This window comes from Bos grunniens, chromosome 19 (genome assembly GCF_055505025.1).
Source record: "Bos grunniens cultivar Pamir isolate PY7600 chromosome 19, Bosgru_T2T1.0, whole genome shotgun sequence".
Taxonomy (NCBI): domain Eukaryota; kingdom Metazoa; phylum Chordata; class Mammalia; order Artiodactyla; family Bovidae; genus Bos; species Bos grunniens.
The window spans coordinates 18,109,595-18,135,250 of NC_141183.1; the positions used below are offsets into that span (position 1 = coordinate 18,109,595).

The window sequence follows — 25,656 nt, forward strand, 5'->3', positions numbered from 1 at the left end:
AGAGCAACTAAGCCTGTGCACCACAACCACTGACCCGGCGTGCTGCAACTGCCAAAGCCTGTGTGCCGAGAGCCTGTGCTCTGCAATGAGAGAAGCCACCACACTGAGAAGCCCACACACCACAGCTAGAAAAAAGCACATGCACAGCACTGCTGCTGCTAAGTCACTTCAGTCACGTCCAACTCTGTGCGACCCCATAGACGGCAGCCCACCAGGCTCCTCCGTCCCTGGGATTCTCCAGGCAAGAACACTGGAGTGGGTTGCCATTTCCTTCTCTAATGCATGAAAGTAAAAAGTGAAAGTGAAGTCACTCAGTCGTGTCTGACTCTTAGCGACCCCATGGACTGCAGCCTACCAGGCTCCTCCGTCCATGGATTTTCCAGGCAAGAGTACTGGAGTAGGGTGCCACACAGTCTAAATAAATAAATAGATACATAAACTTAAAAAAAAATACTCTCTAGAGTATTGAAGTTTATCACACCACGAAGGGAACAAACAGGCTGACTGTAGACTAGTTTACCAAATTCTATAACTGTAGAACTGTAGGACACCTCTTAAAGTTCAGATAAAAGGAGAGAGCATGAAGTCATCATACTGATTTTTCTGAAATATTATCTTGTTCCGTTACCCAAGGCTCCCCTGGTGGCTCAGATGGTAAAGAATCTGACTGCAATGCAGGAGACCTGGGTTTGACCCCTGGCTCAGGAAGATCCCTGGAGAAGGGAATGGCAACCCACTCTAGTATTCTTGTCTGGAGAATTCCATGTACAGAGGAGCCTGATGGGCTACAGTCCATGCAGTTGCAAAGAGTCGGACATGACTGAGCAACTAACACTTTCATTTTCACCCAAGGCTCAAAGCCCTCCAGACGTTCTACAAGATGGAGGCAAAACATCTTTCCTGTCTGAAGCATCTTCCTCTGCTCTAGCTAAGAGGAAACACACAGACTTCCTGGGACTACCTACAGCTTTTGAACTTTACCTCTCTGCTTGCCAAGAACCCTCTATGCCTGCTTCTCCAAATGTCTTAATCCTTCTTGTACTTCAAGGTTCCACTGAAATCTCATCTCTTCTGGAAAGTCTTCTTTCATCATCGAATTGAAAGGAATCTCTTCCTTCTCTACATTATGACATACCTGATTGTCTTTACTACTCATTACACATTCATACATTGTCTTGCATTGTTACCTTTTCATAATCCCTTACTCCTTGGAAGAAAAATTATGACCAACCTAGGTAGCATATTGAAAAGCAGAGACATTACTTTGCCAACAAGGTCCGTTTAGTCAAGGCTATGGTTTTTCCAGTGGTCATGTATGGATGTGAGAGTTGGACTGTGAAGAAAGCTGAGCGCCGAAGAATTGATGCTTTTGAACTGTGGTGTTAGAGAAGACTCTTGAGAGTCCCTTGGACTGCAAGGAGATCCAACCAGTCATTCTAAAGGAGATCAGCCCTGGGTGTTCTTTGGAAGGAATGATGTTAAAGCTGAAACTCCAGTACTTTGGCCACCTCATGCGAAAAGCTGACTCATTGGAAAAGACTGATGCTGGGAGGTATTGAGGGCAGGAGAAGGGGATGACAGAGGATGAGATGGCTGGATGGCATCACCGACTCGATGGACATGAGTTTGAGTGAATTCCGGGAGATGGATGGTGATGGATAGGGAGGCCTGGCATGCTGCGATTCATGGGGTTGCAAAGTCGGACACGACTGAGCGACTGAACTGAACTGAACTGAACTGTACCCTCTCTAACTAGCTGACAAACTTTTTGAGGTTGAGCATCTCTTCCTGAAAAACAAACAATCCCAAAATTCAGTGGCTTAAAATATCATCAATTTTACTTTATCTCTTGATTTCCTGTTCAGGAATTCAGGCACAGCCTCAGTTGGGCAGTTCTTCTGTTTCATGTGAAGTCTACAGAGATCTGTAGAGGTCATTAGGTAGGAGTCGGCTAATGAATAGACTACTATTGAGGGGACAAGATAGTTTCATTTACAGGTCTGGTGCCTTTGCTGAAAGATTGGGCTCAGCTGGGCATGTTGACTAGACTACATATAGACATGGCCTTTTCAGCATGATGGCCTCAGGGGAGTCAAACTTTTACCAAGGTGGCTCAGGATCACCAAAGTGAGTGTTCCTTTAAAGGGCTGAGTAGAAGCTGCAAGGCTTCCTGTGACTTGACCTTGAAAATCCTAGAATTTCTCTTGTATTACATTCTATTGGTCAAGCAAGTCACTAACGCCAGCTCAGATTAGAAGAATTAGACTCCACCTTTTAATCAATTTTTTCCTTTACAGTAGCAAAAAAAACCCCAAAAAAACAAAAAACAACGAAATCCTCTTTATTCTACCACACAACATTATTCTAGGGACCTAGGCAAGCAAAGTCCCTGGATCTCAGGGGGTCCTACACTTTGGAGCGCTAGTTTTGATTTTTTCTAAGTCTTCCTTAAGTGACTGGGATCATTCTAATCTGCTTTTCTAGTGTAGTGTCTTACTTGTGTTCCATCCCCCCACCCCAATATCTGTGCCTGATAACAGTAGGTAATCATTAAGAAATAAATATTAGAATAAATGGGCAAGTGTTAAGGAAAGAATGTACATGGGTGGACAGTCTCTTGGGACACAAAACTGGGTGGGATCCAGGATACAGGAAAATAGAAGCATCAACTTGTCAAAGGAAGAGGAACATCACCTCCCTTGGGAGGAACTGTAGATAAGTCTGGGAGGATGGAAACGGATTAGGTCTACGTGTTGTCCAAATCCTTCAAGTGTCCAAATCCTTCAAGTCCTAACTCAAATGTCACCTCCTACACTGTCTTTCCTGAATCTCCCATTGGAGCCGACTCTAACTCGCTTGATGTCTTTAGACCGTCTACCCTTAGACGTGTATTTGTGCACACATCTTATTTCCTTTCCTATACCGAGACCTCTTTGAAGACAAGAAGAACCGGTTTGCCCCACAGCATATGTGATACATGGTAACCGCTCATTTACTCTGGGTTTTATTAGATGAATGGGGGGGCGGGGGAGGCAAGACAGGCGATAGTTGGGGGGTGAGACAGGAGATGCTTGCACCAGAGACTCCAGCGAAGAGAGAAATCTCCAGACCCACAATTAAATAGTTTAACGCGAAGCCAAGCAGCAACTCTTCCAGCCTGTCTCCAGCAAAGAAAAGCTGTGGTCCGCTGACCTCCAACCTTGCTCTGAGGACCCCAAGCCGATACACTGCGACTGCCCTTACCAAAGCCTGACTCGATGTTGCAGACAGCCTTTTGCCAAAACCTATACTTCCTCGTTCCTCATCTGAAGCAGAACCTCTGATTACACTTAGCCTTCTTCAGGCCTCCTTACTCGTTCCCTTTCTCCTTTCTCGCAGGCGCCACCAGGATGGCGCGTGTTGGGACAGCCCTAACGGGCAGGGGAGGAGGGTCCTGCGACCGGAAGCCGGAAGCCGGAAGGGGGGCTGTGAGGACGTGTTCAGTGGAAGCCGGAGCGGGACCCGGCGGGGCAGGCAACATGGAGCCGCTGTACCAGCAAACGCACAAGTGAGGGACGCGTCGGGCACGGGCTGGGACGAAGCCAGGCTGGGCGAGCCCTAGTCCCCTGGGCTGGGGCCTCGGTCGTCTGCCAGAATGGAGGCCGAGTCCTTCCTTACGGGCGCTGCCGTGGGGACCAGCTCGGAAGGGCTCAGTCTTTGGCCGTGATGCCCAGGTCTGCGGCGGCCGGAGGGTCCTACCTGGTGCCCGGCGACATTGGGCCCAATGCCTTCCGGGATCTCCGAGGCCGTGACTAGCTGTTGGGTAGACTAGGTGAAGGGAAAGTCTCACATTGTTCAGCTCCAGCCAACGCTGTTGTCCGGATTGCTAGAACCGGTGGGGACTGAGGACCCCTGCACATAGGCGTATTACTGTTTAGTTGGAGAGCCAGGGTGTTCGAAAAAAGGTCTAACATGGGGCACCATGAGATGGAAGGTAAATGAGCATTACCAACAGGATCTCCTTAAGCAACTTAGAAGGATCCATCACTGAGCTAAGGTCGTCAGAAAACGTTTAAAGACTCACAGCCCCTAAGTGATACCAGTCCTTACTCTGGATTGGCCCAAACCTTGTTGCTGCTACGCTGTGATTTTTATTTTCTCTTTTATTCTGATTTCGGTGTACACTAAAAGACCATATTTTTCTGATAAAAGAAATTGCTCAGAATATCTGGTTCCAGGTTACCTTTAAGGAAGTTGAATTTTGGTTTAGTTTCTCATAAAATTCCTTGGTAGTGTTCCTTATTCATACTGCCCTGCGTTTTTGGAGCTTGCCGAAATATATAATTGAATAGGGAAATAAGATCATACCTATCCTGTTTGGGGGGAAATTATTATGGTCAAACGTAAATAACATGAAGTTTACCTTTTTAAAGCTAACCATTAAATTTTTAATTAAGTTACCAGTATCATGTAATTTACTATTTAAAATGATATTCATTTCTAAGCGTACATCTCAGCGGCATTAAGTACATTCACAGTGTTGTGTAACCATCATTATCTATTCCCTGAACTTTTTCATTATCCCAAACAGAAACTCATGTACCCATTAAGCAGTACTTCCCCAATTCTCCCCAGATCCCTGGTAACCTGTTCTACTTTCTGTTTCTGAATTTTCCTATTCTAGATATCTAGATATCTCATATAGTAGAATAATATATTTGTCCTTTCGTGTCTGCCTTATTTCACTTAGCATAAGGTTTCCAAGGTTCATCTGTGTCATAGCATGTATCGTTCCTTTTATGGCTGTATAATATTCTTTGGCAGAGTCACACACACACACACACACTGTTTTGTTATCCATTCCTCTACTGATGGGCACTTGGGTTGTTTCCACCTTTTGACTATTGTAAATAATACTGCTGAGAACACTGGTGTACAAATGTCTGTATGAGTCTCTATTTTCAGATTTTTTGGGAATATATACCTACTTACACCTGTCCTGTTCTGACACCTTCAACTCACAGTGTAGTTTTGTGCTGATGAAAATTCTTAAAATCACGCCCCCAAGGCCTGGGAAAGAAAGGAAATGGGAACCCACCTCTCTTAATGAATTCACAATAAAAGAAATACTTTAGAGCACTAGAATAAGAGGGAGAGGATCCTCTTGTTTCATTTTCTAATTTTGTGTTTCATTTTCATTTATGTTTCATTAAGTTACTGTTTCATTTTCTACTTCTTTTTACTTTACTGATTGAGCAATTGGTTTGGGCAGGTGAAAATGTAGAGCCTACTTGGTAATAGTATTGAAATGACAGAATTGGTCTTAAACTATTATATGAGCCCTATTCTCATGTAAAAATTATAGGAAGGACAGCCAAGGGACAAAAACAGACAAGGGGCTTTAAAAACTGGATCTGTGAGTCAATTGGAGAAGAAATGAAGCAGAAAATTATGCCCATGTTACTAAGAAAGGGCAGATCTTTTACAGTAATTAGGCTCAGTGGACTGAGTAGTGCTTTGAAATTGATATTGTGTACAGTCTCATCTGGTGAGCTAATTTGGTTAAAGGATAGTCCTAAGGAGCTTGCAATCCAGTTTATTTTTAAGAATAATTTTGTTCACAGTGTCTCATGCTACCTGTTACTGGTGCAGCAGGCAGCTGATCACAGAGTAAACTCGGAAGCTCAATTATAGGTCAACTTAGAGGAGGAATTCTAAACAGTGTCCCAAGCAAGATTTGTGGAGCATAGATGAACTCCTTACCTATGCAGGCCTCCAACTACCTACCCTCAAGCTCTGTAGACCCTTAGACTGTACAGCAGAGCTCACCAACTTTTCCTGTCAAGAGCCAGATAGTAAATATTTTAGGTCATACAGGCCCTTTGGTCTCTGGCAGCTATTCAGCTCTGCTATTATTAGTGCACAAGCAGCCTTTAGACAATGTGTAAACAAATGGATGTGGTTGTATTCCAGTAAAACTTTATTTACAAAAACAGACAAGGGACAAGATTTGACGAGCCACTGCTAGGCCTTCTACTATGTAGTCATTCGTTTATTCAGTGAATATTGCTTGAGCACCCGCTAAGTGTTAGGCACTGTTCCAGTGCCGACAGTAAATTGTTTTGTGCTGCAGTATGTTCGTCATCATCATCATGATGATTATTAGTGGTGCAGTATGTTCTGAGCTGCCTCCTTTCCCCTCAAGGACTGAAACAGGACTGAGGATTCTGGCTCTAGACCTCATCACCTTGTTTTCCTCACCTATAAAATAAAAGTTTGAGGCTGATTAAACTGTAAGTCTCCTTTCAGTTCCATAACACTGGTGATTAAGTGTCTTAAAAAGGAGACAATCCTGTGCATATCTGCAGTTTACTTTTGGAGTTGCAGAAATTAATGATTGCAGCTGAACTGATACAACAGTAACTGAGCATATTAATTTTACTGGAACTTTGAACCCAGTTTGTGGTTATCTCTTGCTGTGTCCCTGAAAGTACATTGGAATTACATCAGCATTTTAAAGTTGCATATCTTGAAAATGCCTGAACATTGGGGGAAAAAACAGATGAAAAGCAGGGTAAACATTTTACACTGAAATAATACTGTGTTAGGGTGAACTTTATAGAGGAGCTAATAGCCAGGCTTCTATTTTTGAGATCCCAGTGCTTGTAAAGCTGCCCATATTTGTCCAGGATCATTCAGTGCCCTGGACCTTATTATCACTAGACATTCTGATTCAATAGGTTTGGAGCACAAGAAGCTCTATTTTTAACAAGCTCTCCAGGTGATTTTGATGAACAGCTGGGTTTAAAGACTGTTACCTTATCTCAAGACCAGTTTCCCCCCTTTTTTTTTTTTTTTTTGATTTTGCCTTCTGATGAGAGGCTAAATATAGGGAAGGCAAAGTGGGTGAGGTGAAAGTGCCCAGATGGTTCCGCTACTTTTAAGTAAAGCAAGCAAAGTAAAAACAACAGACTTTGCTATGGTGCTGTGTGGGTTACCACAGCAGTTTCATATTGCCTTTGGATCTATGACCCCTTAAATAATTACGATGATCAGTGCCCCATTTTGGAGTTGAGGACACTAAGGCACCAAGGAATTAAATGAACTTGTTCAGTGCCCCTCAGCTGCTGCATAGTGGAACTTTAACTCAACTCACATCTTTTAACTCCGAAACCCTGTTTCCTGCTCAGGTTAGGCAGAAGCAGTATGTGTGCAAAGTGGGTGTATATGATGGGGATCCGGTAGTTCCATGGACTTAAATTTTTTTTTTTTTTAATTTGGTGGTGCCGGGTCTCAGTTGTGGCACGTGGGCTCTTTGATCTTCGTTGCTGCGTGTAAACTCTTAGCTTCGTCATATGAACTCTTAGTTGCAGCGTGTGGGATCTAGTTCCCTGGCCAGGGATCGAACTCCGGCCTCCTACACTGGGGAGCCTGGCATCTTAGCCACTGGACTACCAGGAAGGTCCCTCCATGGACTTACAAAGAGCAGTTCTGTTTTAAAATTCTTCCAGGGACCTCCCTGGTGGTCCAGTGGTTTAGAGTCTGCCTTGCAATGCTGGGGAAATGGATTTGATCTCTGGTTGGGGAACTAAGATGCCACGTGCTATGGAGCAACTAAGCCCACACTGCATAACTGGAAGGTCTGTGAGCCCATGCAACCAAGACTCGACGCAGCCAAATAAACAAATAAGCTTTATTGAAAAAAAATTCTTCTAGATCTTCTACAGACATTAAAAAAAAAAAAAAAACTCAGCAATATTGACACTTGTTTATTTGCTACTGGGTCTCTGCTTGGTTATGTTTTCACCCACTCCCACCATGAACCCCACACGAGTCAGGGCGAGGACTTCGGATTTCTAGTGTCCACATTCCCATGTCAGATTTGCATATCAGCTGTTCCTTATTGGCTTCAAATGTGTTGTCTGAATTCCCAGATCCATGTAAAACAGTTGCCACTTTGCATATAGTAGTTCTCGCAATGCCATTCGTCCTTGCTCTGTTGTTTTCATTTATTTCCTCAGGCCTGGCATGTGCAGATTGGTATCACTTTATTGGCTCTTATCTTTTCTAGTTCATGTAAAGCAAAAAGAGATTGGTTGGGAAAAGTCATGTTTCGCTGCAATTTAATATCCATTTTCACTTAGAAAATAGTAAAAACCAGCTGATGAGCGGTTATAGGGTTTCGTGGGTATTGACATCATCTCTCCTGCTGCTGTCGTGGAATTTAAAAATTGAAAGTGACTGGCAAGATCTTCCATTTCAATTCACTTTGGTCAGGAAGATCCTTTATAAAGCCCAAGACAGTTCATGTATTCTGTGTGTAAACATGCCAGAGCCCTTTTTTTCCCTCTTCTTTGAGAGTTTGTTCTTGTTTTTTGCCCCTATGTTCAGCTGATATCTGTCATCTTGAAATTTGTACCCTCTGGTTCTGGGGCTCCCTTAAGTGGGGGCTTCCCCGGTGGCTCAGTGGTAAAGAATCTGCCTGCAGTGCAGGAGACGTGGGTTCAATCCCTGGGTCCAGGAGATCCCCTGGAGGAGGGCATGGTAACCCACTCCAGTATTCTTGCCTGGGAAATCTCACGGACAGGGAAGCATGGCAGGCTATAGTCCATTGGATCACAGAGAGTTAGACACGACTAAGGCAACTGAGCACGCATGCACGCACTCCCTTCAGGAGCAACAGAGAACAAGCCACTCCTCTTCCTGTCGTCTCTAGATGCTTGAAGAGCCCCAGCTGCCCCATTGGTTTTTCCTCTCTTTTCTCAAAGGATCATTATCGCTAGTTCTTTTGGCTGTTCCTCTTTGCAACTTGACTTCTAAACTTTCCCAGTCATCTTGCTCATCTCCCATTGGGGGAAATCTTGGCTTGGTAGGGTTTCTTTAGCAAGTGACCCAAACCTGAATGCCATTCTGTGTTGTGGACTTGGCTTTTTAAAAAAAATCTTAAAATGCTTTTTATCCTCGACAAATTTTATTGTATTCAGTTCAGTTCAGTCGCTCAGTCGTGTCCGACTCTTTGCGACCCCATGAATTGCAGCACATTAGGCCTCCCTGTCCATCACCAACACCCGGAGATTACCCAAGTTCATGTTCATTGAGTTGGAGATCCAACCATCTCATCCTCTATCATCCCCTTCCCCTCCTGCCCTCAATCTTTCCCAATATCAAAGTCTTTTCAGATGAGTCAGCTCTTCGCGTCAGGTGGCCAAAGTACTGGAGTTTCAGCTTCAACATCAGTCCTTCCAGTGAACACCCAGGACTGGTCTCCTTTAGAATGGACTGGTTGGATCTCCTTGCAGTCCAAGGAAGTCTCAAGAGTCTTCTCCAACACCACAGTCTAAATGAAAAACGTTCGTATTTGCTTTGTGGTTCAATATCTTAACCAGTCACTGGAGCGCAGAATTTTGTGCAGATTTCATAGTCATAAGTTGATTTTTTAAAAAAATACCAGAACAGAACATAGAGCCAAAGGCAGTCCTGTGATAGAACCTGGAAATCTTCCCCAGAACCCCTTGGGTACCATTGTTATACCTGCCAGGGGTCCCTCATCCTTAAAGTTTAAAATATTTGTCAATCACATGGGAGAAATGTGATGTTATTACTTTCAATATGCATTTTCCTGATTACTAGAAGAGTGTTTCTTCATATATTTTTGTCCATTTGGATTTCCTTTTCTCTCAGTTGCCCTTTGCCCATTTTAAAAACTGTTTTGTTTTATTTTTCCTATTTGTAGTAGTTCCTTATACATTCAAACATATTCCTTTGTTATCTGCTACAGGTGGCTTCCAGTCTTTCCCTTTTTTTTCCCCCAGGTGTGCCTTTGGTGTAAAAAGGTTTTGTTTTTGTTTTTTAATGTGCTCAGATCTATCAGTCTTTTCTTTTGTGATTTGTGGGGTTTGGGGGTAGTTTTGGTTTTTGTCTTGTGTAAGAAACCCTTATTTAACCTGAAGTCATAATATGCACGCCTTGAGTTTATCTTTGTGTGTTATACAAGGTACCTTTTTTTCACAAGGATAACGAACTGAGCCATCAGCGTTGATTGTAGTCCGTTCCTTTTGCGCTTCCGTTAGAAATTTGCCTCACTGCCCATATCCAGGCCTTCGGGAAAGTCCTCGTTCTCTTTTCCATCAGCACTGCCGATCAGTGCTCTCTAGCTGTTTGCATCATTTCCCTGATCCAAATATCAGTTTCTTCAAGTTGCTGTCCTACATCTGCCTCCATATCTCCATGTGTCTCCATTCTAAAGCATCTGGACTTACCTTCCTGAAGTAGCGATCTCATCCCTCAGACTCTAGGAGTGATTTCTGGTTGCCTGTCAGGACCTTGGGTCTTGCCCAGGAACCTCTGAGGGTCTGCCTTGCTTCTGGAGCCACGGGTCATGTTTCGAGACCACAGGGAAGCCCTGGAAAAGACTCGAGGCAAGTTCAAACCAAATTTAGGCTCCTGGCTTGTGTTGGTAAATTTGGGGTCACAGTTTGTGGTGCTCACGGTAGAGGCTGGTTGCTGACGTTTCTTCAGGGCTTGGAGATGATAGAAGAGCTCACAGGCTGCCTCCTTGACTCTCTGTGAAGAGACCAGAAACCCCAGGAGGTGGTTGTTGGGGTAGGATAAAACATCCCCAGGATTTATCACAGAGGACTGCTTGGAAGGCTCAGACGGTGACTTTGGCCAAGCCCTGGGAAGCCATCGGGAAGCGCCCTGGGCCTGGTGTCAGGACCGGCCAGAGGGCCCGGGTATAGTGCTGAGTTTCCAAATGGCCTCCTGTTGCCAAGGAAAGAGGTTTACCAAACAGGAGATCCCTGTCTCTCTGGGCCTTCCTCTGATGGCTCCCTCCCACTAATCTGCCTCCTGCCCTTCTCCTCTCTGACCCCAACTCTCAGGCAGGCCAGCCTGCTGGTCACCCACGTGACAGGCCTTGCAGGCATTTGTGCACGTCGTTTTCTCCACATCTTCCTTTACCAACTCACATTTTGAACTCCCTCTGCCCACGGAGCTGCCCCCAGCTCAGCCTTCCGTTTTCTTTGCCTTTGCCCTGCTGCTCAGAGCTTGCTTTTTGTTTACGCTTGTGCGTGTTAGTGTTGTCTTAATTCTTTTTGGGACTTTTCGCGTCTATCTGGCCTGTTGTTCCTAATTATACTGTTTCTCAAGGACAAGAATTCTATCTCTCTTGCCCTTTGACTCTCTCTAGTACAGAGCAGCACTCAGCACATTGGGTCAAAGAACAGAGAGTGGGATTGGCCGGGTTCACATCGAGGTTTATCACTTGGTGTGTGACCTTGAACAAGTTACATAACCTTTCTGGGCTTCGGTTGTCTTATTTACAAAAAGAGGGTGATAATAGTTCTTTCCTCATAGGGTTTTGACCTTGCAGAACGTCTCAGATGCAGTGAGCGCTCACTAAATGCCGCTTGTCTGCGTTGTTATTTAACGTTAAAATACTAGAAACCGTGCCAAAACATGTGACCTGAAGTGCCACATACAAATTTCACAGTTCAGCGACATTGTCCATTTAGATCAGTTCTATGCCGGCATTAGAAAAATTGTCTTTCCTGACCGAAGCTCTGTTGATTACGCATGTCTCACTCATTTCCTCCCTCTCCCTTTGATAGGCATGTCCATGAAATCCAGTCTCACATGGGACGCCTGGAGACGGCAGACAAGCAGGCTCTGCACTGTGAGTAATTAACTACGGAGACCAGAGTCCTGTCTCTGATGACACGCTGCTAATGGGCTGGGTTTCCTGACTGTGTTTCTGCCTCAGGGGCTGAAGGAGTCAGCGTGGAATGAGTTCTGTTGTGAGGGTGGACAGAAAAACCCTATGGCAAAGTCACTGGTTTCCCTGACCGTGCCCTCTGGAATCCCACAAGTCTTATCCCCCATTACCCCTCCACTCAACCTGACAGGGCCGATGGGAATGGGAGTGCTTGCCTCCATCTGTCTTAATCTAATTACCCTGTCCGTAGAGGAATGTGGTCCATAAAGATTCAGAGATGTTTAACTGAAACTGGGCGTTTCTTCTTGAGCTGAGAATGCTGCAGCTTTCTAGGAGGATTATTCAGAAACGAAGGGCAATATTAATTAGTTCAGTTCCCACACCATGATTTCTTTTGAGAAGAGTGCTGCTTTGGGTTTTAGTTTCTTTTCTGTTATAAGAAAAGGTCCTGAAACTTCCCTGCTGGTCCCTTGGTTAAGACGCCATGTTTCCAATGCAGGGGGTACCGGTTCGATCCCTGGTCAGGGAACTAAGATCCCACATGCTGACGTGGCATGGCCAAAAGGAAAAGAAAAGGTGCTTTTTCTGAGTCTGTCACACAGACACTGCTGGTCCCCCACCACCACTGACGCTGTCTCCTCCTCTCACTCCTTGGCTGGCGCTGGGCCCATTCTTCCTGTTTTCTCAAGTCTGTTTTCTGCCGCTCCCAGGCACCTCTTCTCTCGGTCCTGTGCCCTGCCTTGTTCTGAGCTGTTTGTTAGCGCTGGGCTCCTCTGAGAAGGTGACACTCCGTCTCTACTGTCACTTCCTTATTGGACACAAGGCAGTCTGGATGCCTTTTTCTGTGCACAGTTTAGCTTCTGACCGTCGACTTTGGCTTTCCAGCAATCTCATTGATACATGATTAGAAATGGAAACGAGGTCATTTTGACTGTTTAGCAAAGGAGCTAAGGAAAATGACTATATTTATCATATTATTACCTCTGTGGATTCTTTCGTGGGCCTTCCCTGTTGGTATTTTGTCTATTCTGGTGACTCCAGCATCGGCCTACCTATTCTTAAGGGAATGCTTCTCTGTTTTTCACATACTAATCTTTCCCTGTGCGCTTTTTTTTTAACCTCATTATTTTCTGTAAAGGGTTCATTTGGCAGTCTTTTTACTAGTTATTTATAACCCATATCTGAGAATAATCTCAAAGGAAAAGAGGCCTCATTCTATATCAGAAAATACTGCATTTTGCTGAAAATATTTATTTGGGCAATCTTTGAATGTTCATTTTATTTTCAAAGGCAGGAAATTTATTTCTATAGATTTATCTTTAGGGGTTTTTTTTATTTTAAATAGCATTGTTATGGCATTAACACCTATATATACGTGTGTGTATATATATATATATATATATATACACGTATATATATAAAAACATTTAGAAAGTCACTTAGTATAATTTGAATTTTTTTCTGTTCTCATTAGTGCATTTTTCTTTTGCAATATATATTTTTGAGTTTATTGGATATAGAAAAAAACATGTTTGATTTATCATTCTAATTTAAGTTCACTATCTCTTTTCTAGTAATTATTCTTTTTTCTCTTCTGTGCAGTAGTAGAAAATGAAATCCAAGCAAGCATAGACCAGATATTCAGCCAACTAGAGCGTCTGGAGATTTTGTCCAGCAAGGAGCCCCCCCACAAAAGACAGAATGCCAAACTGTGAGTGCTCTGGCCCTGCCAGGCCTTGCTTCCAGAGGGGTCATCAAATATTCTGAAAATCCACTTACACGTTGAAAAACTGAGACTATGCAAAGATAAAGTCCCATAAAGACCACAATTCTACTCGCATGATTCTCCCTCAGAGTGAAAAGCCTGTGTTGTACACCACAGGGAGTATAGCCAATATTTTATAGTAACTGTAAATGGATTATAACCTTTAAAACTTGTGAATCACCCTATTGTATACCTATAACTTATATAATATTGTACATCACCTCTACGTCAGTTAAAGAATAAAAAGCTAGTGAGGTTAGCAGCTCAGAGGCCTGGCGTCTCCTCTCCTTGTTGGTATCATTTTGAAATTTTGCCCCCAGCACTGTTTTTCTGACCAGACCCATGGCCACTTGAAACCTAATGCCACCAGGGAGTTTCACTCTGTTTTTTGATTCCCACTTCATTCTTGGGTTGAATTATCTTGCTCTTAATCACTCCAGTCAGTGTATTTGTAATAAAATACTGATCTAATGTTTGATACACCCCCATGAAATTAAAGCGAAACCACTCTCACCACCTCTACCCCAGCCTCTGTTTCCAAAATGTTTATGAAACTTCATTGATGCTCTACTCCACAGATGCCTTGGGCTTCTTCCAGGAGAGCAGTAATAATCTCTAGAAGGTCAGGAAGAGGTCATCGAACCTGCTTCCTGTCACCTGTTCCCTGTCATGCATCCAGAATCAGAGACCAGCAGATAGTTAGGGAAATCTGCTGGAATCTCATTTGCTACCATCCTGCTCTAACTACAGGCTCCTTTTTTAGTTTCAACATCATTTATCAAATCAGATTATTTGGGGTTGGGGGGGTGGATAGCATGGATGGGTACAGGGAGAAGTAAGGAATTGTCTTCTTCCCTGAAGACAAAGTCCAGCCACCTCCAGTTGTGCTCCTCTGGGCTCCTGGAATTTAATATCTCTGTCAATTCCAGCCGTGTCGACCAGTTAAAGTACGACGTCCAGCACTTGCAGACTGCTCTTCGAAACTTTCAGCACCGGCGGTATGCACGGGAGCAGCAGGAGAGACAGCGAGAGGAGCTTCTGTCTCGCACCTTCACCACAAATGTAAGCCCGGCGCCTGGGCGGGATTGGCAGGAACTGGGGGGTTGGTTGGAGCTGGAGCTCAGGACTCTTGACAGTAGCCCTCTTGGGGTCCTGAAGCAGACCGATGGGATGGGAGGCGAGCAACTGGAAGTGATGCTGACTCTGCGTTGCCACAGAGACTAGACCTAAACACTGCTTGCATCTCTTTTTCTGTCACAGAAACCCTCTGAGGAAGTAGTTAAAATGAGGGGACAGGCAGAGGTGAAAATTACCTGGTTTGACTGGTCGATGCAGAGAAGTGGACTTTCCCATGGTGGAAACATTTTCCTGATCAGATCAAGAAGGATAATTAGAACTTAGACTATTTGTAACGAGGGCAGCTTTCAAAGCTGCCTTCAGGCAATTGTCTCTGTGTGTGTGTGTGTGTGCACGCGCATGCATGCACACAGTTCCAGTGTTGGATGTGTTAAAATGTTTTTGCCTCTTGCTAGTGTGTGTGTGTATATGTGTGTAGTTCCAGTGTTTAATGCGTTAAAATGCTTTTGCCCCTAGTCTGAGCGCCAGTTAGGAGGGATTTGTTAACAGGTATTTCGTTTTAGAGGGACTACTTGACTTGAGCCTGTTTGAAAGTTGCCTGTTGGTTTGCATGTTTGATTTCCTAGGATACCCATGTCCCTGTCCTTTGGTCTCAATGGGATCATTTCTCACACGTGGCTGTAGAACATTACTGGCTTTTCCTGTGTCCTGCATAATGTATTCCACCAAATAAGGTGGGTCTCAGGGGCTTTTTGTTTGGTTGGTTTTTTGTTTTCTTACAGAGGTTCATTTTCTAAAGTGGGATTACGCTTTCTAAGCCCATCATCAGAATTCAAATCCGTTCCCACTTTGCAGATGTTGAACCTTCTTTGCTGTGTCCACATGTGCAGTAAATTTCCCCAGGTGCTTCAGAATATGCCTACATAGTTTGGTTTCTCTGATGCAAGCAGTCAAGTAGTAATGATTAACAATTAAAAAGGTCAACAAACATGTGTTGGTCGGTAAGCAGAGCTTCTTTTCAAAAGAGCAGGGAGCTATATGACACATTTAAGGTGTTGTGTGGGCTTTTGATAGCTGTGGTATTGGTTACACGGCTTTTTTAGGCCAGGGATGATAGCTCCGAATTACTTTATGTCTTACCAGCCTAGTGTGATGCTGTGCGTACAGTGGGCCCTTAATAAAAATTATCTGGCTGAATGAACTTCTTCCTGCTCTTTTTATGATCATGAGCTATAGTACATTTTTCTGAGAAATAACAGCCCATCAGCTGTACCGAAACACTGGAGTCTTCACCTACCAAGCATCAGCTTGTGCAGGATGCTATTTAAGGTGCTGAAAGTAAAATGTGTTTAAATTAAAAACCTTGACTCCCACCCCTGAGAAACTCCCATGTTAGCAGCGGGGGGATTGAAAATATATACCTGAAAAAAGATTGTGAACTTGAGCAGCGATGAAAAGGTGGTTTAACTTCTTCATGATGACAGAAAGTGGTAAAAGTGGTACTGCTTGGCAGAAGGGTTTGTAACGGTCAGGGAACTGGAAAGGGGACAGGGCAGTGACTGGGCGAGCCACGTGCCTGTGTCCTTCCCGCTTGCAGGGTGAAAGTGGAGCGCTGGCACTGGTTTTGATGTTTCTCCCTACAGGACAGTTACCCAGCACGGGGATTTGTGCCCCTCTGGACGTCTCACTGGCGGGGTCTCACACAAGTCATTCCACCTCTCTGGGCTTCTGTTTCTTCATCTAAAACGAGGATAATACCATAACCACAGCATAAGCTTAGAGTGGGGCCTAAGCGAGCTTAGAATGAAGAGTTTGCAAAGTGGAAAGCATTGATCAGTATTAGTTCTTTCCTCCCTTCAGTTTTTTACAGACTTTGCTTCCCTGCTCAGGTGGATAGTCCCATTGTGATCACTGTTGGGCCTTTAATAGAAACCAGTCTCTGCTCTCCGTAGTCAGTCTGTCTAATCGGAGGGAGGAATAAGCTGTAGATGAAATAGCCAAAGGACAAAAGCAAATCTTCCCCACTGCACCAAGGGGAAGCCAGGTAAAGGAACATTTGGAAGAAGGTAGATTAGTAAGGAGTTAGAGACAGCCTTTAGGAGAAGCCTAGGGAGAATAGTATTTCCAGGACTTCCCTGGGGGTCCAGTGGTTAAGACTTTGCCTTCGGAGAAGGCAATGGCACCCCACTCCAGTACTCTAGCCTGGAAACTCCCATGGATGGAGGAGCCTGGTGGGCTGAAGTCCATGGGGTCGCTAAGAGTTGGGCACGACTGAGCGACTTCACTTTCGCTTTTCACTTTCATGCATTGGAGAAGGAAATGGCAACCCACTCCAGTGTTCTTGCCTGGAGAATCCCAGGGATGGGGGAGCCTGGTGGGCTACCGTCTATGGGGTCGCACAGAGTTGGACACGACTGAAGCGATTTAGCAGCAGCAGCAGCAGCAGCAGCAGCAGCAGCAGCAGGAGTGAGTTCGATCCCTCATCGGGAGCTAAGATCCCGCATGCCCCGTGGCCAAAAAACCAAAGCATGAAACAGAAGCAATATTGTAACAAATTCAGTAAAAGACTTTACAAATGGTCTACATCAAAAAGTAAAATAAAAAATTTTTCCTGAGTTGGGGGCATGATGCAGAGGAGGCAGGGATGAACAGACTTGTGTGGTAGAACCCATTTGGAGACTGAGAAGTCTGAGAATTGTACTTCCTCTGAGTGAACAGAGGCTGCCCCAGGTCTCCACTTTGCTTTTCAGTCTCCGTCAGGTTCCTTTGATTCTTGAAGCATTTCCTCTAGCAGTTCTTCCAGCTCGACCTTGACCAAGAGGCAGAGTGGTCAGTTGAGGTGGGGACACCAGGAGCTGAGCAGCAGCAAAGTTAATCAAGTGCCTGCGTTTCTTTCACAGGACTCTGACACCACCATACCAATGGATGAATCACTGCAGTTTAACTCCTCCCTCCAGAAAATTCACCACGGCATGGATGACCTCATTGGAGGCGGGCACAGTATTCTGGAGGGACTGAGGGCCCAGAGAGTGACCTTGAAGGTGGGGGCCCTTGTGGGGGGACAGGGAGAAGGCCTTGTGTTTTGACTTTAGCCAGCAGTGTGGGACCTGCATTTACCTTTTGGTCACGTAGCCCTGAACTGTGATGCTGTGGTGGTGAGACAGAGCCTTTGAGTTGGGATCCTTTCTGCTGGAAGTGGGTTATTATGAGTCCAGAAGTAGCCAAATTCCCCTGCCGGTAGGTGTTTACTGTGCTTACAGTGAGCCATAATGTGGCATCTCTCAGTGTCCAGGTGGTTTTCCATTTCCTGAACTGAACAGAAAGTGACTGCCACTGTGAGAGGAAGCAGTAATGGGCCGAGAAATTATGTGATAGAATTCACTCTCGGAAGAAGGAAGACACGGCTTTACTTGGCTTCTCATTCACTCTTGGGTGTTTTCCGTGCGGCCCCTGTGGTGGGCAGTCTTAGAGCCGAGACCTTTGTTGTGCAGCAGCTGAAGCCCCCCAGGGGAGAGTCTTAGTGCTGCCCGGGTTGATTGACAGTGGCTCCTGGAGCACAGGCTAGTGACCCCCAGTGACTCTGCTTCATTCTCTCTTTAGTAACAGGTATTCCTAGAAACCCTGCCCCATTGGCTGAGACTCAGACCTCTAGGGAGTGGTTTACAGAAACATTACTCAGCCTCTGATGTCAGGCGTGATGTTGCAGCCTCAGCCCGTTTCCTGTATCACCCTGGTGGGCCATGGGTGTGAACTGTGCCTGCTATCAGGGTGTGTCCCTTGTGCACAGAGCCCTCCCAGCTCCTGAGCTGGGAGGAGCAGTCACTCGGAAGCGTGAGCTTTATCTTAGTTTTTGTTGGACCATGTCGAGCCTGTCAGCTCTGCAGGACTTCAGTATGTTTCTGAGCATCGCCTGCCACCTTTACCTGGGAGGAGGTCAGGCAGGCCTTGAGTGACACGTACCTTGCTGATGGCCGCGGCGCTTCAGACAGTCTGGAAGTGTGGTCTCTGACAGCTCCACGGGCGCCCCCTTTCAGGACAGCCGCCTGCAGTTACCTAAACTGGTGTGTGTGTGTGTGTTTGGTTGCTCAGTCGTGTCTGACTTTGTGACCCCTTGAACTGTAGCCCACCAGTTTCCTCTGTCCACAGTTTTTTTTCAGGCAAGAATACCGGAGTGGGTTGTCGTTTCCTCATTTCCTCCTCTAGGGGATCTTCCCGACCCAGGGATCAAACCCACATCTCCTCTGTCTGCTGTATTGCAGGCGGATTCTTTACCCACTGCACCATCAGGGAACCCCAGTCTAAGCTAATACATGAGGGTTAATCCTCCCTTCTTTAGAAAGCTGCTGGCTTCCTAGCCATATCTCAGAAAAACAGTCAAACTCTTTTTAGGATGAGACTCAGCCTCAACACTCAACGTCAACCTGGTAGGGCTCAGGGCTTATTGTTAAAGCAAATGTCAGCTTCCTACTGAAGTCTGGTGTCACCGAAGAGCCCAAACAACTTTTGCCCTAACACTGTCCCCAGAGATAAAGCCCTGGGAAGCCTGGTGGGTGGGCAGTCAGGGGTTGGAGTGCGAGGTTTCTGATGTTTCCTCTGCACATCTGCTGTACTGATTCCTTCTGCCTGCCCACTTCTGTCAGGCAAGCTGCCGCCTCAACCATTTGAAAAGAACATAGGAAGCATGAAGGAGCCGGGCCTTGATTTGGGGAAATTTGTGGTAGAAAATGAGTAGTGTTTTTGAGATGTATGTTAACTTTCCAGTGATTTTTGAGGTTGATATTTGAATTTCATAGTGATGGAATAATCTCTTCTTTCATAGCTAAGCAGAGTCTTGATTGAGAATCTAATGCTGATCATCACTGTTGTGGCGAAAACATGTCTCTGATCTCCTCTGGCAGAGACGAAGTTTGACCTGAGAGACTCTTCTCTCAGTTGCCCATTACTGTGTTCATACGGGACCTTAGGTTAGATGCCTCCATAAAAATACAATGGGTGACGTGTAAGTAAGTTGAGGTCCGCCCAGCATTCATCTATTACTTCATATAAAATTGAATATGCTTAAAAATGAAAATTAGAAAGCAGGGAGAAAGGGCGGCCTGGGTGGTATGGACTGTTGGTTTAGGAATAAAGTACCCTTTTGTTTTGGGTGGTGGGAGGTGACATGTATTTGTGGGGTTTTAGGTCGTGGTCCTGGTGTCTGGCAGCTGTGTTTCTCTGGTTCCGCCTTGCCTGCTTCAGACCCTCTCCTGAACCTGGACATAGGCTCTGCTCAGCAGAGTTCCTGAGGTGTCTACTGTACAGCGTGCACAGACTGATAGCAAGCATTTTAGAGCCAGGGAGCAGAGAAAAAGTTTCTTTGATGTTGCCTTTTATTTTTAATATGCAAAGTGAAAGTGTTAGTCGCTCAGTCGTCCGACTCTTCGCAACCCCATGGACTGTGGTTCACCAGGCTTCTCTGTCCATGGACAAGAATACTAGAGTGGGTTGCCATTCCCTTCTCCAGAGCATCTTCCCAGCCCCAGGATCGAACCCTGGTCTCCCGTATTGCAGGCCAATTCTTTACCATCTGAGCCACCAGGAAAGCCCTTTTTTTTTTTAATATAAAATATTCTAATTTAGAACTTCTTTGTGGAGGTATGATGGGCATACAGTGACGTGTACAGATCTTAACTTGTACAGGTCATGGGGTTTTGACAAATGCCTACATACACCTTTGTAACTCTCCCTGCTGTCAAGACATAGACTGTTTTCATCACCCCTGAAAAAGCTCTTGTACCCTTTCCAGGTTAGTTTGCTCCTGCCCACCCCCCGCCACGCCCCGCCCCCAGGCAACCACTCTTCTTATTTCATCATAAATTAGTTTTGGCTGTTGCTGACCTTAATGCAGATGTTCACATTACTCTTGTGTGTGCCTCCTTCCTCTCAGGAGTGTTCCAGGCTCTTTGATGTCATTACACGGTGTCCTCGGGTCCTTTGTATTGTGCATCAGTATCTCATCGTGCACAGAACATACATTGTTAATCCATCCTCTTGTTGATACGCATCTGGATTATTTCTGGTTTGGGGATATTCTCCTGTTTTCTTCTAGAAGCTTATAGTTTTAGTTTGTATGTTGAAATTTTTGTGTATAATATGAAGCAGTGGTCATTTTTTAACACACATTCTTATGCATTATACATATGGACATACACATGTGAAGTGAAGTGTTAGTCTCTCATTCATGCCCGACTCTTTGCAGCCCCATGGACTGCAGCCCATCAGGCTCCTCAGTCCATGGGATTTTCCAGGCAAGGATACTGGGGTGGGTTGCCATTTCCTTCTCCTGGGGATCTTCCCCACCCAGGGATTGAACCCGGGTCTTCTGCACTGCAGGCGATTCTTTACTGACTGAGCTACAAGGGAAGCCCACGTTTATATATATGTGTGTATATATGCTCTGTGCACAAGATGCCCATTATCCAACCATTTGTTCCAGCACACTTGTGGAAAAGACTTTCCTGTCCCCTTTGCTTTGCTCTGCGACCTTGATTGAAGGAGCCTGATGTGTGTCTGGTTGCTGCTGCTTGTATACTTTGGGCGTGACCGAGAGACTGTTTGTCCATCGCAGCTCATGATGACATTCACCCACCCCTGGCACAAGGAGGTGATCACGGTTTTTCGTTCTCCTCTTGTCTGCCCCAGGGGACCCAGAAGAAGATCCTTGACATCGCCAACATGCTCGGCCTGTCCAACACGGTGATGCGGCTCATCGAGAAGCGGGCCTTCCAGGACAAGTACTTCATGATTGGTGGGATGCTGCTCACCTGTGTGGTCATGTTCCTCGTGGTGCAGTACCTGACCTGAGCCAGCTAGGCCCCGCGGCTGAATGCCAGTCCCAGGGCGTGAGTGTGTGAGTGTGTGTGCGTGAAAGAGAGGGGGCCCAGGGGCTGCCCTCTGAAATGTGTGTGCCCATCTTAACTGTGAAGAGCCCTTGGAAATAATTGTGACCTGTGGCCTGGTGGGAGTTTCAGACCTCTGTTTCTTGTGACATCTTGGAGGGAAAGCTCATGCTACCAAGACGTGCAGTGCTTAGGAAATGAAGGAAGTACCAGTTGGCTTGCTCACGCTCGCTCGCTCTCACTGGGGGAAGGAAGTGAAGCCAGGGTGAGGGAGGAGGAGGAAAAGGGGAGGAAGAGAGTGGCCTTGGCAATTTTGTCCTTGTAGCTGATACGCGCCTGGGAAGCTACTCAAGCTTGCAGACAAGACTCCATGCTCTGTCGTCCTCCACCCTTTCTGACTCCTAGTAGGTAGTCGGAACAGAAGCAGACAGGAGAGGGAAAGGGGCCTTCTTCCTCTACACTCACTGTAGTAGGTAGATTCATATGCTCTTGCTACTGGCCACTGTGCCCACCCCCCGCCCCCCCCCCAGATGATCTGCAGACGGCTGACTGCCTATACTTGTCATCCTTACCCGGAAGCCGCCCCCTGGAGGAAGCAGAGGCACGGGCACTGTTGCTGACAGCAAGTAGATTTTCCACAGCACGGTCGCTGGGTGCTTCTCCTTTATAAAGTAAGGCCAGTGTTACTCCCTGGTCTGTCTTGAAACTGAAAACCCTAGGCACCGATTTGTTTCAGCAGTTAATAGAACAGTTGACTTCTAAGACTGGAGCCTGGGCCTTTGCCCCTTAGAAAGTAGCTGTGAACAGAGATTAGTGATCGGTCTATTACAGTCTCATCTCGAGTTTTAGCGTCTTTAATTAATAATAGACTGTTTTCCCTTTGTTGAAATGTATTAGTAGCTGCCAGTCAAGCCCCATTCTGTCCAGCCAGTGAGGGCAGATGCCACCCCAGGGATGCTCCTGGTGTGTATGTCCTTGTAAGACTCTCTTTTAAGGGACCAGCACCTTTTGCTTCTCTGACCAACCCTGGATTAAGGCTGTACCAATACCCAACATGTTGTGAGATTTATTATAAAGCCAGTCTGTTCAAAGAGAGTCATCAGTGAAAATACCAGGAAGACCTGGTTAGCGTATTTTTTCATCTATCACAGGCCCTCCCAGCCATAGGCCTAGTAGGGCAAGACAGAAATATCACTTAGAATTTCCCAGAGGAACTGTGAACCTGGTCGGTATTAACCCCACCTTTGAACATCTTGCCCTAGCTACTTCCTGTCTTTGTTGCTTGTCATTTGGACTATCTTCTGTCACCTTTCCCTCCTCTTTCCTTCTTTCTGAGTGTTCTCGTCCACCTCCCTTTTTTACCCTCCACCTGTCTCTGTAGCAGTATTGTCTTTTCAGGTACATCTGTGGCATAGATCCCTTTTGGGGAAAGGTTTCTTAATTGTCACAGATTTTTAAGTGAGTTTTCTGGGTACTGATTTCAGACTTTTGGTTGGATCTCCATTGCTCCTGCTCGTCTGGGCTAAACAGGGGCCCTGGGTTTCCGAGGAAAGGGAACTCTGATCAGAGTCCCTTCATAAAAGGCTGAGGGCCCTACCAGCGTGAAGACTGGCCTGGTGGACAGACAGAGGGGTGGGTGCATCTTCCGACCTACCTGTGACGTGGGGAGGCCCAGTTTGAAATGTCCCCCATGTCAGCACCCCTGTCATCCCAGGGACCCGGCACAGGGTTCTTACCAGTCCACAAAATGGGTCTTTAAACTGCACAGACTTGGCTGCGAGCCTGGGCACTCGAGGATCCCACCAGACAGTGCGCTTTGGAAGACGTGCAAGGAGCAGCTGAGCCATCTGGACTTGAACTCAGGGGAGGCAGAATCGCCCCCCACCCTCTGCCCTCTGGTGGCTGACGTGACATGTTTGCAGTGTACACCCGTGTATTTCCACACTTGGCCTTCACAAGTGATTGTTGCCTCAGTGAACCAGAAGTAAGGTCTGCACCTTCAGTGCCATTCTTCCTGCTTTGTAATACAAGTGGAGGAGACAGTTTGTGGGTCTTCACCACTGGCGGGGTAAGGAACAGCAGCCACTGTATGTCGCAAGGTCCTGGGGCGCTGAGCCCTCGTGTCCTCCTGTGCTTGGCTTCGGTGATCTGGGAGAAACACACTTGTGCCTAACTGGGTGCTCTGTCTCCACAGTCCAGAGTACAGGGAAGGGTCCCAGAGCAGGGAAGGAGCGCCCTCTAGTGGAGATGGGGTGAATTCTTAACATAAGCTCCAGCAGCAGCCTCTGGGATCTTGTAAAGAATTTTGGTGTTCCTGTTGTGGTTTAAGAGAGGTGGGTTGTCCAGAAACTTGGAAATAACTTTCATTCCGCGGATGTTTACTCCGGGTGTGATCATCTTAAGAAAAGCCAAACTCCCAAGACCAAGTAAGTAGGAGAGTCTTGATTTTATAGAAGGCTTCAATGCTGGGTTTTCTCTTAAGACCTTCACCCTGATGAGTTTAAATGGGTTTGACTTGCAAATTTGGCTTTACGCTCTTTGTTTTTGAAACACATCAATTGAATAAAGTTGCCATTTATTTTATTTAGAAAATGACATTTTGTAAGGGAGTTTGACATTCATCTTTATAACTAATGGCCCCCTTTTTCTCTCCAGCCAGAGATTCTGAAACACTGTTCCGAGACCAGAGTTGGGGTTGGTTGCCTTAGCAGCAGCGGGGGAACTTTAAAAAAAATTACAGATTACTCTGGCCTACTTTGGACCTTCTGAATTAGAATATTTTTATATCTCTAAAGTTATTCTGATGTGTGTCTTAGAAGATTTTCTCTTAAAGACTAGAGCATTTGAAAACTTGCCGAACTAATTCAGCATATATGAGTGGAGAGCAAACTTGCCAGGTCCAAAATAAAGTTTTGATTTGTTTCTGTCTTATTCCAGGAAAGATTTGAGGAGAGTTAGAAAATATAACCAATGGCAACCCACTCCAGTACTCTTAGAGTACTCTTGCCTGGAAAATCCCATGGACGGAGGGGCCTGGTAGGCTGCAGTCCATGGGGGTCGATAGGAGTCGGACACGACTGAGCGACTTCACTTTCACTTTTCACTTTCATGCACTGGAGAAGGAAACGGCAACCCACTCCAGTGTTCTTGCTTGGAGAGTCCCAGGGACGGAGAGCCTGGTGGGCTGCCGTCTATGGGGTCGCACAGAGTCGAATATGACTGAAGCGACTTAGCAGCAGCAGAGAAAATAACTAAGTGAATAAAGAAGTGAAAACTAGGAACAAGTCAGCAGAATGTCAGTGCCAAGAAAAGGACACTCACATGCAAGTCGTGAAACCCCACAGGAGGGCTCTGAGGGGTCCCTGACTTGGCCTCGAGGCCCAGGAGGCACAGCGAAGAGAGAAGCATGGCCTTTTCAGTCTGTGGAGGGGTAGGATGTCATATTTGCTCAGAGGAGGGCCTAGACCTTGACGACTGCTCGCTTCCCTGCGGCCCTTACTGTAAGTTGGACGTGGTTGGTTTCTGGGTCACCCGTGTAACCTTTGCAGACCTTCCCAGTTAGGTTGGGAGTCCTTCCATTTGTGCACACCAAGAGGCTGAGCTTCAGGGACTTTGACAAAGCCCCACAAGGAGTCCTGGAGGAACCGGCCCCTCTGACCTCACAGCCCAAGCACGTAACCTTGGCACCTGCCTGCCTGCCTCCCGTGCTCGGGACATGGTGCAGGAGACTGGGGCAGCCTGGGTAAAGAGCTGTAGCACATTTGGTGCACCTTACATGGCAGGTTCTCTGCTCTGAAATATTTTCCTAACTTAGAGGGTGGGGGTGGAGAATTTGAGGAGGACCTCCTGGAAGGAGAAGGCAATGGCAGCCCACTCCAGTACTCTCATCTGGAAAATCCCGTGTTCGCCGGAGCCTGGTAGGCTGCAGTCCTTGGGGTCGCTAAGAGTCCGACACGACTGAGCAACTTCACTTTAACTTTCCTTAAGTGGTGAATGGAGTTGTACTCAATCTTTCCACGAGGGGGAGACATAAGCCTTTCGGGCTGGTCTGCCCAGCACTCCACTCTGCCTTAGGCCTGGTGCATTTGGAAGAGGAGGAATCATCTTCAGATTTAGTTTGTTTCCTTATAGAAATTCCTGCTGAGCAGCGGCTTGTCCCTTGTTGCTCTCAGGGTATGACCAGCAATGCCTTCTGAAATCTCAGTTCATTCTAATTTCTAGGGCTGCCCTCACTGTAAGTCTCA

General features: G+C 46.1%; 1 protein-coding gene across 3 annotated transcripts; it reads left to right on the top strand.

The window, feature by feature from the left end:
• The first annotated feature begins 3,481 nt into the window (after positions 1-3,481).
• On the top strand, positions 3,482-24,007 carry GOSR2 (golgi SNAP receptor complex member 2). 3 transcript variants are annotated; one of them, XR_015147514.1, is made up of 7 exons: positions 3,482-3,547; positions 11,589-11,653; positions 13,295-13,403; positions 14,387-14,519; positions 15,161-15,268; positions 17,435-17,575; positions 21,216-24,007. XR_015147514.1 is itself a non-coding variant. In XM_086357215.1 (6 exons), exons 1-6 carry the CDS (start codon positions 3,519-3,521, stop codon positions 21,375-21,377), a joined length of 639 nt encoding a protein of 212 aa, XP_086213341.1. In that variant the 5' UTR covers positions 3,482-3,518; the 3' UTR covers positions 21,378-24,007. The 3 variants fall into 3 exon arrangements, 2 of the variants coding, with proteins under 2 accessions (XP_086213341.1, XP_086213343.1); XM_086357215.1 differs by lacking the exon at positions 15,161-15,268; XM_086357217.1 differs by lacking the exons at positions 15,161-15,268; positions 17,435-17,575.
• The last annotated feature ends 1,649 nt before the right edge of the window (positions 24,008-25,656 follow it).